The following is a 12,879-nucleotide window of genomic DNA, read 5'->3' on the forward strand; positions in this document are numbered from 1 at the left end:
GCTTACTGACCTCTTTCATCACCATCCAGCTCCATTAGAAAAAGAAAAAAAGGTTTTAAATGAAATCTACTTCACATTCTTTGCATTGGTTTCAGTCAAATGACACTCAACATTCACTTCAGTGGGATTTCATCCTCGGTCACATTAACAGAGAAGCAATTCACCTAATCCTGAAATGTCATTTTTAGTGTTTAATCTCCTTTGAAATGAATACTGCTGAGCTTTGTGGAGTGAAACACAGAAATGTTAAGCTAGGCTCTAACTCTTAGTTACACTTAATTGATGGTTCAGTAAGTGGCTAAATGGATATACACTATGGTGCAGCAGTGAGAAGAGCACTCTGCCGCTCAATCTGAGTTTCAACAGGACTAGTGTCCACTTTAACACACAGTTACGCCTACGCTACCAGGTCACAGATATGTGCTGTGTTCGTCCATTAAGTGAAACTACAGTACATGGCATACACAGACAACACAAAGGAAAGAGGCAGGTCGGTGATACGGAGAGAAAATGAGCTCTGAAACTGGACAGGTGCCCAGATATGAGAGGCCTTTTACTGCCTGCTTTACCCAACAGTAAAGACACCTTTTAATGGACTTCAACTACTCTGCAGAGTGAACATGATAGAGGACTAAAATAAGACTCAGTGGGCCATCATAGTGGTTATGGACTTTATAGTTATATAAACGATCTGACTTTTCCAGTATCATTGGCATTTTCGCTCATTTCTTGTATTACACAAGTAACGAATTGCTATTTCGACTAAAGCACCATTATTTACAGATCAGCCATAACATTATGATCATCTGCCTTGTATTATTTAGGCCCCCCGCAGGGCCAAAACACCCCTGACCTGCACTAGGCCTCTGAAGGCGTGCTGTGGTATTTGGCACCAAGGTGTTAGCAGCAGATCCTTCAGTCCTGTAAGTTGCGAGGTGGGGCCTCCAAGGATCTGAGGACTTCCCTCAGATGGTGTGCTGGATTGAGATCAAAAGAAACCTTGAACCTATTGTCATGTTCCTCCAGGCCACCTTCTTCCAATGCTCCATGGTCCAGTTCAGATGCCTGTTGCAGGGGGTCAGCGGTGGACATGGGACAGCATGGCCACAGTCCAATGTCCACTGCTGACTACAATGCCCTGTGTGTTCTGAGACCTTTCTATCAGAACCAGCATTAACTAGCTCCAGTAGCTCCACTATTGGGCCAGCCTTCTTTCCTTACAAGCTTTAACAAGCCTCGGCCGTCCATGACCCGGTTGCTGGTTCACCAGTTTTCCTCTTTTGGACACTTCATGGTAGGTGTTGACCACTGCAGACCTGGAACAACCCAAACAAGCTGTAGTTTTGGAGATGCTCTGTCTCAGTTGTCTAGCCATCACAGTTTGGCCCTCGTCAAAGCCGCTCACATCCTTGGACTTGACCATTTTTCCTGCGTCCAACACGTCAACTTTGAGGACAAAATGTCCTACATACTGACAGGAACAATGGCAATGAGATAATCAAAGTCCTTCACTTCCCCATAGGTGGTCACAATGTTATGGCTGATCAAAGTATATTGTCTTCTGTGATTATTGAGTTGAAGAGATGTTTTGATAAAACACTGTTAAAATACTAGACAATACTTCTGGTAGAGGAAAAGGTAGTCTCAAAAACATGTTACAGTGTAAATTTAGTGCTGATATCAAATTACTTGGCGTGGAGTGTTTTTTGTTATTATCACCTAAGGGTTGTCTTTATCTTAAAAGGTTTATCTGATAATGTTAAAGTCTGTAGGCTGAAAGGATCATTTCGAGGAGAGTTTGATAATGTGGCCTTGTTTAAGACAAACCTATAGTGACGTTGGTTTAACACAGATTGACTCCATGGATTGAATACAGATAACTGTAAATATGTAGTCCAAGAATTTTGCATACATTCAAGTGGAGGTTATTTAAAGAAAGTTCTATCTTTCAAAGGTAAATGTTGTTCCTTTAGTGGTATTATTTCATTGAATACAAATGGACGTAGTGGGAGGTTTGGTACATCTTTGAGTGAAATGGTTCACAGACTGAGTCATCTATATGTACTGTTCACTCCAGACACTGTTTCAGACCCGGATCATACCAGTCCTGTGCTTAAATACATCTTTACACTCATCTCAAAAGTGAAGAATATATTGGAAATGAAAGCAACATTATGTAATTCAACAAATGTATCATTACACATACTAATTTATGTTTTGTGTTGGCTTCATTTGGAAAACTTCAATCATTCAAACTCTCTTATGAATTGATTGATTACTTACAATAGACTGTAAAGGTAAGTCAGATAAGTTACAGGTATATAATGTATCATTTCATCAAGTGGTTTTCGCCCTGTTTAGGGAAGTGAGACACTTCACATAAAGAAAAGTTGAGCACTTAAATGCTTTGAAGAAGTATTATTTCTAATAATCTGGCATGGATGGATGTTCTGTCTTGTCTTGTTATTCTTTGTTGTAAATTTCTTCTTATCAGTTTGGTTCTCTTCACACAGGTTTAGGACTGAGGACCATTTTGAACTCTAAATTCAACCAATAGAGCCCTTACTAAAACTTTCATGCAAACACAAATTTGCTTCAGTCTCAAGAATAGAATTCCCAATCAACAGAACCAAATACTGACACTTAAATGTGTCCTTTTTCTTTGTAAAGGCCACCTTTACAAAGGCCGCAAGGAAGCAAAAAACATGCACATTATTTAAAATACTAATTCCTCTTGCTCATGCAGCAAAAGCAATGAAACGACCTGATTCAACACGGGCGAGTAAAGCTGCTTGTGTTCCTTTACGGCCTTAATTTAAATGGAAAACCTTTGTAGCGCAGAGCGTGGACACGGTGTGAAACCCCTGCCAATGTTTTACTCTCAGAAGACTCAAAGCAATTTAAATGACTTCAAACAACAAGATATTATGTGCACACTGGCCACTTTATAATTAACCTCCTTTACCTTGCTTGTCTGTGTATTACCATATCCTTCAAACAGCTTAGATGATGTTTGATAACCATGGTGATTCAAATCACACCATGTAGAGGTGTCAACTCTGTTTCATGACAGTACCAGGAGCGTTGGAGCAACACAACACAAAGCAGTTAGCATTCTGCTCATTTCATCTCTGGACCTGACGGCTCTACACAGCTGCAGTCATGGCATTCTTCTGTCTCTGGTTGGTTTGGTGTTGCTGTTGCTGTCTCCCTCCTTCCTTAATGTAGCCATATTGGTCTGGACTGTGATCCACCATGTGCCTGTAACCAATTCAACATGTTCTCAGATTTATCCAGGGCAGGAAACTTTTCTTGTCACAAAATTATATTTGTATTTAAAGCTGCTGTTGGTAGTCACAGAGTAAACATCTGTTCAGAGAGAGGGACTTTGAATGTCAACACTATCCCTCCCAACCAGGTTTCCTCTTAGCCCCCCAACACAGATCGCCGTGTGCAGTCATGATAGTGCCGGACTCATAACCAGTCGGAAGCTGAGTAGGGGCCGCCCCTTAACCAATCAGGACAGAGGATTGGAGATTGGCTGTGATTGGTCCGTCATAACGGGAACGAGGGGAATAATAACATTGCTTGATACAAAGGCATTGGAAAACACAGAGATTTCACAATAGTCTCAAATTACTCCACTTACCGATGAGTACGGATGGGAAATATGACCTTTTCTCCAAACCCATAAGAAAAAAAGTAATGTTTTTTACACCATTCCTACCAACAGCAGCTTTAAGAAGGATTTTGGATCTCAGAATTTACCTGGGATCATCTTCTTCCACAAATCCCCTACCTGTAGCCTCCACCCCCAGTTCCACGGGTCATAGTGTCGTACCGTAGACCGCGAAGTGGAGGGATAGGAGATGGAGGCACATCCTGTCGCAAGGGGCCTCTCTGCTGGGTGCTTGAAACAGAAAATAAAAGATCAAGCATCATTAAGTATGAGAAAAAACAAAGTGATCTTTAGTATCAGCAAAGAGAGGGACTAAAAAGGGTGATGAAGATGACAAAGTTGTTACGAAAGTTTCAGGGCACACCTCATTTCCAACTTTTAACATCATGATCCATGCAATACAAATCAACTTCCTTTCATCGCGTTACCTTGGGTGTGGGTAGTACCCGGGGTCCATGCCTCGAGGGTCCACTGGACGTGCATACTGCTGACTAGGTGTATAGCCTGAGTAAGGCGGCCCGGGGTTGGGGTTATGGTAGGATGGAGACTGTGGATACGCTTGTGGGGCCTGGGGAGCTGCAGGATAATGACCCGACCAAGGCTGCATGACATGATCAGCTGGTTCCAACGGACCTCGTCTGGAGTGAAAGAAGGGAAATGATGGTGTTTGAAATGCAACCATAGAGTTTCCAACCTTACGAAATACTAAAATTTGTTTCATGTTGCATTGGAAAAACATTCTCTCTTCCATGCTTGTGTGACTCGCTTGCAAGCTTTAATGCAGGGGAGGAACTCATCTGGCATGACTGGATTTATTGACTCATTAAGTGAGGAAAACACAGGCAACGTCTGATGGTCACAAATCTGGTGTTTTGATTCAAGCAGTGATCAGCTCATCTCTTCAAAAATCTTCAAAAATGCAGCTATTGCCTTTTTGATTAGTCAGTTTAGAGCTTTATTATCCCCCAATTATGTCCTGTCAATAATAATGAATCATATAAAGATGTGCAAATCAAACAATACAGTTAGTCAAAGTTCACTGTTCTGCACCAATTAGATTTGATAGACTGGCTGAGTCCACTGTGTTGTCGCTGAAAGGAAAACTGTGGGCATCTTTTTTTTGATAAATACATGAATCTGCAAAAGTGAGCATGAAATAAACATGTTTGTCTGCATGAAACCACTAAATAGATGCAGCCTGAACCTCCCTCTCTGCAGGAAATCACTCAGAATAAAACAAATCATCATCCACCTGCTGGCTCTGTGAACATCATGTTTCCAGTTTGTTTGTTTGTTTGTTTGTGATGTTCTTTTCATGACTTTTAATAAGAAAATATCAGCAAATTCTAATGCTGCATTTATTGCCAGTTTCTCCGGCGACTCTGTTGACTAATTGGATAAAATATTCATGAAAACCTGCTGAAAACTATTTATGTTGGACAAGAGAGAAAGAGAGAAGAGGCGCACACTCACAGCCAACAGCTCATCTCAGCCAAAGATCACATAGCAACACAATATAAGTGACATGTGACAGTTTTAAGTAGGCTGAGGCTCAGTGAACTGGCACGCAAATACACACACACACACGTGCATGCACACACACACAACTGTGGTAATCCAGTCCAGTCTAGTTGATAGATATCGATGTCTTGTGCTCAGTGGAAAGCGAGTACACAAACATGTGTCGTCCACATAGCTGACATTATGAGGTATTACATTTTATCTCTCTGTCTAACTGTCTCTTCATTTGTCTGCATTTCTTTCTCATCCTTTCTCAATCTACCCATCTGTCTACCTCGCCCTCTTCCTCCTTCTTTTATTTGTTTTGAAGACTCTGCTTCATTTATTTGCTTAATTTTGTAAGTTTATCCACACTCCGAAGTACGAATGTGTGCAAGGATTGAAAAAATCTCGCGTTCTTTTTCACTGAATCAAATGTTTGATTAACATACTTCAAAACAACGTGTTCTGAAGCATGTGCTTACATACAAAGTGTGCTCATATTACTCTCACTGTGCACCATAATGACAATTATCATTGATATGCACAGTTGAGTGGGTGGGGCTCAGCAGCCTACAACCAGTTGCAGAGTTGACCTGTTGCCTGTTGCCTGGAGATAATGTTCATGTGCGCCCAACCACAGAAACAGACCGACTGAATCAAACACAGCAGATCTGTACATAAATACTTGCACAGAGGGCACACACACACTCACACACACACACACATACACACACACAGCCAGAGTGCTGGTGGTCTCCACGCTGACGCCTGTATGTGTGTGTGTGTGTGTGAGTCAATTTGGGTGGTCAGCAGTGGAAAGCGTCTAACTAACTACATGCCCATCATGCTTGAGATGTCTGCTTCTGCCCCTCTTGGCTCCGTATCCGCCATTAGAGTGTGTGTGTGTGTGTGTGTGTGTGTGTGTGTGTGTGTGTGTGTGTGTGTGTGTGTGTGTGTGCACTCTTAAATGCACACATGCACATAAAAATTCTGCTTCCCCGTCAACTCTCCTGTCAACCTATCTGTCATATGTCTTCTGGTTTTCGACTTATTCTGCTACACACATTGTAACTCACTCTAGAAAGCCACTCAGCTACACGTCTCAAATGTCTCCTTTCCCGACTTCCAGAGTCGTTTTGTCTGCCGCTCTTCTGCTGCAAAACCCACCAACACGTCAGCTGCCTGGTGTCCGTGCATGTCTCTGCCTGCTTCTCTCCCATTTTAGGAGTTTTATGACTACACGTCTGCCTGCAAGCGTATCCACATCACTTGCTGCCGTATCTGTGTGCCTGTAAATCTGTGCTTGAATCAGCCTGACAATCTGTCGATCAGCATTTGGCCCCTCGTCTTGATGATGTCACCAGGGCAGAGACAAGAGCAGAGGAGAGGGGATGGTGAAAAAGACAACAGAGAGAGAAAGAGATGAAGTAAGGGAAGGAGGAAAGGAAAAGTGTAGCAGGGAGGTATGAGGGAAGGATGCTGACTAAGAAAGGGATAAAGAAAGGTTGAGAGGTGAGGAAGTTACAATGATGGATAAGGGAATTAAAAAATATATATTTATAGCTAGTTACTGTGTTTTGTGAAATTTGAATAACAGATATGACTTTCTAATTAGACTCTACCTTAAATGACATCAACAAGTGTTTGTAAGAAACGTGTTAATGTAGATGAAATGAGATGAAACAGAGAAGGACGCTGAGGCATGAAATAGATGATGAGACAAGTTTAAGATAGGAAGGTGAATAACAGAGAGAGAAAGAGACAAGAAGAATACGAACTGTGAAGAATTATATACTGTATAATGGAAAATAAATTGGATAGGGGGTGTCTCAGTGATCCTTCAAGGATAAAGTTTTAAACTGCTATAATAACTGAACAATAATGTTCTTCTAATGGGGTTGCCTTTGGCCTGTTGAGATGTCTATTTAATTCCCCATTCGCGGATCTCTGTCCCTTCAATGTTCCAATGGAAGAAGGAAATGAAAGGATTGCAAGTAAGGGGGAATATTAAGCAAAACGAAATTGATTGTTCAGTGAGCTGGAAGCACAGACGTAGTAAAAAACATGGATGTAGTCTGTATGATGCAACACAATGGTTTCTGTATAGAAGTTTTGAACATGCTTTTTAAGATTTAATTGTTCTATGTTGAAGCTCAAGATTTCCACCTTTCAGAACAAAGTAAGCAGCGCATAATGTGACCGTTGCTCCTCGTCATTTGGAAGTTATAAGAGAGTCTGGATGTTGGGCACAGAGTAAACATGTTCCTCCAAAGGCGACACAGGTATAACGCAGCCTCTCTCCTCAGCTGTTGGAGGTGGAGGGGGCGGAGCTACTCCTCCGTTCATTCAGTGTTGAGGCTATTCATAGATGTCGGTCAGAGGGAGCTGCATGAGAAATCGGCTGAATATAAATAGAATCACATGAAAATATAGGAACGGTAAAAGTAGCGACTGGACAGCCCAATGTAACAAAGTAAATACTGTGTCATACTGTGTATGTTTGTTTAAATAACCTGGTGCAATTTTTATCGTGCAATAACTTACCTTATGTATTTATCAGATAGAAGTGTACATAGTGTGTATACATCTGTAATAGTTGTCATATTTTATTTTTATTTTATTTTATTTTATTTTATCTTATTTTTATTTTATTTTATTTTACCCTTGTCATTGCTATTATTACTGTTATTATATTTTTTAACTATGTTAGTACATTGTTGTATTCCCCTGTCCCGTGTTGTAAGCTAATGTAACAAAAGAAATTTCCCCCAACGGAGGACAAATAAAGTATATCTTATCTTAAAAGTCCATCTTTTTTAACACAAATGTACTTGAGTAGGAGTTAAAAGTGCTCTGCCACACAAATACTCTCAGAAGTACAATTTGTGTAAAAAACTACTCAAGTACATGTAACAGAGTAAATGTACTGCGTTACTAACATAGACTGTATAAAATATGGACGTAGTATCCGTGACATCACCCATCTGTTTCTGAAGCGCTGTTTTGAGGCCAATCGTCGGCGGCAGCCATATTGCTGCTGTCGAGTGATTGTGACGTAAAGAGGCGGGCTTTGAGCCTCCTAGTCAACAGCTACAGTGTTCCTGCCAACCAATCAAGTCAGCTGTGCCTCTCATTGGAAGACTCATAATCTCAATATCTTCAAAATTGCCGCGTTTGAAAAACATTCACCCCCCTCTACAGTGTGTGTCGATCCAGAAATGAGCTATCCAGACTACTCTCCTTTTTTGTACCAGGCTGTAAACATGTTTATTTCTGCTGTAAAGATCGGTTTCTTCGAATTGGTGTGTATGTGGTTTCCGGTACTTCTGGAGCCAGCCTCAAGCGGATCCTCGATGAACTGCAGTTTTTAGCACTTCCGCATTGGACTCATATTTTTAGACCGGAGGTTGCTGCTTGTGTATACCACACAACTATCAATGGCACTGTCAGTTGAACTCAACCACAGTACTGGGAAGGTGGTGAAATCAGATGTTGCTATAAAGAGCTTCACATCTGCAGAGAGACTGCATGTTTGCTGAACAGAAGTCTTCAAGCAGATAGTTTGAACCATTTTCCATCTGGTTGCCCTCCAAAGATAGGCTGAATCTTTTAAACCAGTGTGACTAATACTCCGGATTTCATGGCGAGCTAAAAAAAATGGACTCTTGATCCAGGCAATATTATGGCATTTTTATTCAAAGAATGTATCAATCTATAAAACCAACACAAGACGGATTCCCAGATAGTAAAAATAACTGTTAGTTGCCTTGGAGGCTCCAGAAAGTAGCTGTTTTGGGAATGGAGTGGAAATCCAGAGGGATCCTTTGGGGAATTCACTGTAAATCCGGTGGCAAGTTTGGAATTTCTCTCCCTAGGAACCAAGTCTACACAGCACAGCAGCTGGGGATTATGGAGTAATGAGGATGGAAACCATTACATACACACATAGACACACACACACGCACACACACACACAAGACACCACCAAGTATGAGAACTAAAACACTTATGTGGACAAAGACACACAGCAACATTTCACTGCATAAACACACGAAGGGAACACACACACAGCTCAAACGTTAGCTTAACTGCACTGCTAGCTGCTAATCACCCCCTCCCAAACCACACGAACTCTGGAGGAGGCAAATTGGCACACAGCTGGAGGAGAGTTAAGACCAGATGAGGAGGCTGGTGGTCTCTGTGTTGACTGTATACGAGTGCTTGTACGTATTTAAGAGAGCAGCAGACAGAAAGATGGAAACAGATGTAATGAATGAGAGCAGTTTCCTGGCACATGAACATCGAGTTTGACACAATACAGCGAGTGATCAAAGCTAAACAAAACAACTGAAAGCCTTCCAGGCAGAACAGAGGAGCCACTGGAGGCTCAGTTTGAAGTGAATTCAGCTATGAAATACCTGTTCAGAGACATCTTCTTTAACATTATGCAGACAGAGCACGCAGACTCAGAGGTTATATATTAGAGAGGATAATTGGGATGATTTCTCCAGGACTGACAGTAATTGAGAGTAATGTGAGCCTCTCTAATACCCCGGTATTTAAGAGATTTCTGATGGATTTGGGGGGAAACAAGGAGTCGTTATACGTCTTCTGCACCTGCCTCACTCCCTCACACACACTCTCACTTACTCCTTCTGAAAGGGCTGGATACAGCTGTTAAAGTTGTGAAAACGCACACACACGGATACACACATGCAGACACCAGCCATCGCTCATCCCAGGCTGTCGAAGAGAGACGCAAATACCTTTAAGAAAGAAAGACGAGATGTAGCATTGTGACACAACACATTAAAAAACTCCAGAGAGCCAACGACAGCCGCTTCACAGATGGATTGTCACAATAAAAGCAAAGCACAAACACAAACGGCACTGCCTCAAAATGAGAACTGAGGAGAGGTTTCAGATGAGAGGGGGGAGGGTTACAGGAGGTGAGGAAAAGAGGAGGAGATAAAGTACTGCACCTTTAATTCAGTTATCTCTTTATGAGTCTCTCCAGAGCTGAGTCTTCACCTTGTGTTGATGTGCATTTAAAACTGATTCTAGCTTTGAGGAAAGGAAAGTACTTCATATATTCAAATTGCATTCAACAGTGTCAGATTCTTTGTCAATGAGAGTCACGATATTCTGACAGTGTGGTAATAAAACAGATTAATAGCTCAAATTGCTCCACAACTGCTGTCGTAATGACATTTGGTGAGGCGCAGTGAAAATGGAGCTGCTGTGATCTAATGTCCCTGGAGTTAAACTAAGTTTAACTAAGTTCCATCTTCCTAATGTGATACTTCATTATGAAGCTTTAATCACAGACGCATCACAGTCCAAACAATGAGGCAATAAAAGTCTAAGTGAGAAATAATGAAGGGGGGAGAAATATTTTATCTTCAGCGAGGGTAAGAAAGAGGAGGAAAGTTTATTTGTAGAAGGAATGTACTGGAAGAACAAGCGGATTATGTTTTTGATATTTAGAACATTTTAATTACTTAGTATATTATTCCAGGTTCAGTATATCAATACGCAGTTAATTATGGCATTGAGTTAATAAACAGCAAAATGATTGGGTGATCAGAATATGTTAAAGGTGACATATCATGCAAAATTGACTTTTTAATGGTTCTTTACCTGAAATATGTGTCCCTGGCATGTCTACAAACCCCCCGAGAATGAAAAAAATCCATTCTGCCCCTGTTCTGATTTCTACACCTTTTTGTAAATGTGTGTGAAACGAGCCGTTTCAGACTTCCGTGTTTTTGTTACGTAACAACAATAAATGGTCTGTCACGGAGTCAGAGCTCGGAGCTTGTTCAGCCCATAGACTGTATAAAATAATACTAAATCCCTCCCCCGTTTTTCATTACCTGCACAAATGTGTGCTAACAAGGAGCTTAGGAGGGAGGCATGCTAGTTGTAGGCTGTCTTAATAAACACAAAGGTCGGTTTTACTCCCCACGTCTGCAGATTTGAAGATCTAGTGGATGATTTTTATTTGTCATGGATAAGTGCTAGCGCTAATTAGCATAGCCACATAGCTATATGTTCATAGCTGTAGCTGTAGCTGTAGCTGTAGCTGTAGCTGTAGCTGTAGCTGTAGCTGTAGCTGTAGCTGTAGCTGTGTACCAAGACACACGTCAACATACTGACAAATAAAACAACAAGAAACACTAAATCTGTGACCAATCCTTCATAAAAGGTCCTGCTGCCTTTCTGGCAAAGGTCGGTTTTACTCCCCACGTCTGCAGATTTGAAGATCTAGTGGATGATTTTTATTTATCATGGATAAGTGCTAGCGCTAGTTAGCATAGCCACATAGCTACATGTTCGTAGCTGTGTACCAAGACACACGTCTACATACTGATAAATAAAGCAACAAGAAACACTAAATCTATGACCAATGGTTCAGAAAGGTCCTGCTACAGGCGCCTCTCCGTCAGGATCAGATTCAGAGGGTTGAAGTAACGCGATCTCTGAGCAGCCGTGTATATTCAGCCAACATGTAAACATTAGATCAACGTGCTGGAGAGCCGAGGCACATCCACTTCCGGAGGGGGCGTGGTCAGAGAGAAAACAGAGTGTTCTGAGGAGGACTGAAGAAGAGGGCTTTTCAGGCAGACCAAAATCTGATTTCAAAGTGTTTTTTTGCGCATAAACTTTAAAGACATGTTTTGGGGACCTCTTAGACCAATATATATTGATGAAAAAAGCATGATATGTCCCCTTTAAAACATCGTTAATAAAGAAACAAAAAGAGGAGTTCAACTTCAGTGTGTATAATGGAACTGCCAACTTTGAAAAGTCTTTATAAAAAACAACTTTTATTTTGAATGAAAACCAAATATTTGGTAATTCACCCCATCAATGGTCTTTATCAATATTAGTCAATAATAAACAGATATTTCAAGGAAATAAAAAAATGGTTACTAGTTATGCTCCAATGCTTCAAAAACCAAACATCATGATGTGATTACTTTCTCTCTGATATTGTTGTGATAGACCAATTAATCAACCGGCCGATCAATCAAGCCAATTAGTGACAGTTTTAGATATTCTGCAACGGCCGATGCACGCGCTCACCAGGCCGATATCACTATTGCCTTTCTTAATGATGAAACGTTTTTCCATCCTAAATGACAGCCTCTCAAATCTAAAACAGTTATAACTGGATAGTGTTTCATATAATTCTGTTACGATGAATAGAATGATGCAGTTTAATATTGCTTCTGACATAAATATCAGCCATGTTCTCAAATCTATAGCATCACCCAATGTGTTTGTGTATGTCATGAATTAATTAAAAATCCATCTTACTGGCTAAGATAACCACGCATAGAGAGATTGTATTGTTCATGGAATAATGGAGTTACACATTACTTTGTTTTGGTTTGTTTACTATCATCTTCCATGTATTTGTTTCTGTTTTAATAATTATAGATGTCTGGACAGAAATTTAGAAGGCCCTTGTGGCAATATTTTACAGAGCCCAAATTTTCATGTCCACATAAGTTTGAAACAATGTTTGTTTAAGTTCAGCAATTTTGTTTTTTATTTGTTCTTATCATTGTATTTTAGAATTTTATCAAATGCTTAAGAACCCAAAAACAAACAGAAAAATAGTCAATATTAATGGACCACTAATATGCTGTGCATTACTATCAGGTTCACCATCATTTTTCCTAAACTTA

The 12,879-nt window shown here is 40.7% G+C and overlaps 1 protein-coding gene across 1 annotated transcript in view; it reads right to left on the reverse strand.

Moving 5' to 3' along the window:
• Positions 1 to 176: 176 nt before the first annotated feature.
• LOC117820758 (partitioning defective 3 homolog B-like) overlaps positions 177 to 12,879 on the reverse strand; it is a 231,361-nt gene continuing 218,658 nt past the window's right edge. The window contains exons 14-16 of the mRNA XM_034694677.1: positions 4,108 to 4,317; positions 3,800 to 3,910; positions 177 to 3,261 (exon numbers count right to left, since the gene is read on the reverse strand). Of these exons, the coding sequence (XP_034550568.1) occupies positions 3,147 to 3,261; positions 3,800 to 3,910; positions 4,108 to 4,317 (436 nt within the window). The 3' untranslated portion in view covers positions 177 to 3,146. The remainder of the gene's footprint in view (positions 3,262 to 3,799; positions 3,911 to 4,107; positions 4,318 to 12,879) is intronic.

Source organism: Notolabrus celidotus, chromosome 10, assembly GCF_009762535.1.
Source record: "Notolabrus celidotus isolate fNotCel1 chromosome 10, fNotCel1.pri, whole genome shotgun sequence".
Lineage (NCBI taxonomy): Eukaryota > Metazoa > Chordata > Actinopteri > Labriformes > Labridae > Notolabrus > Notolabrus celidotus.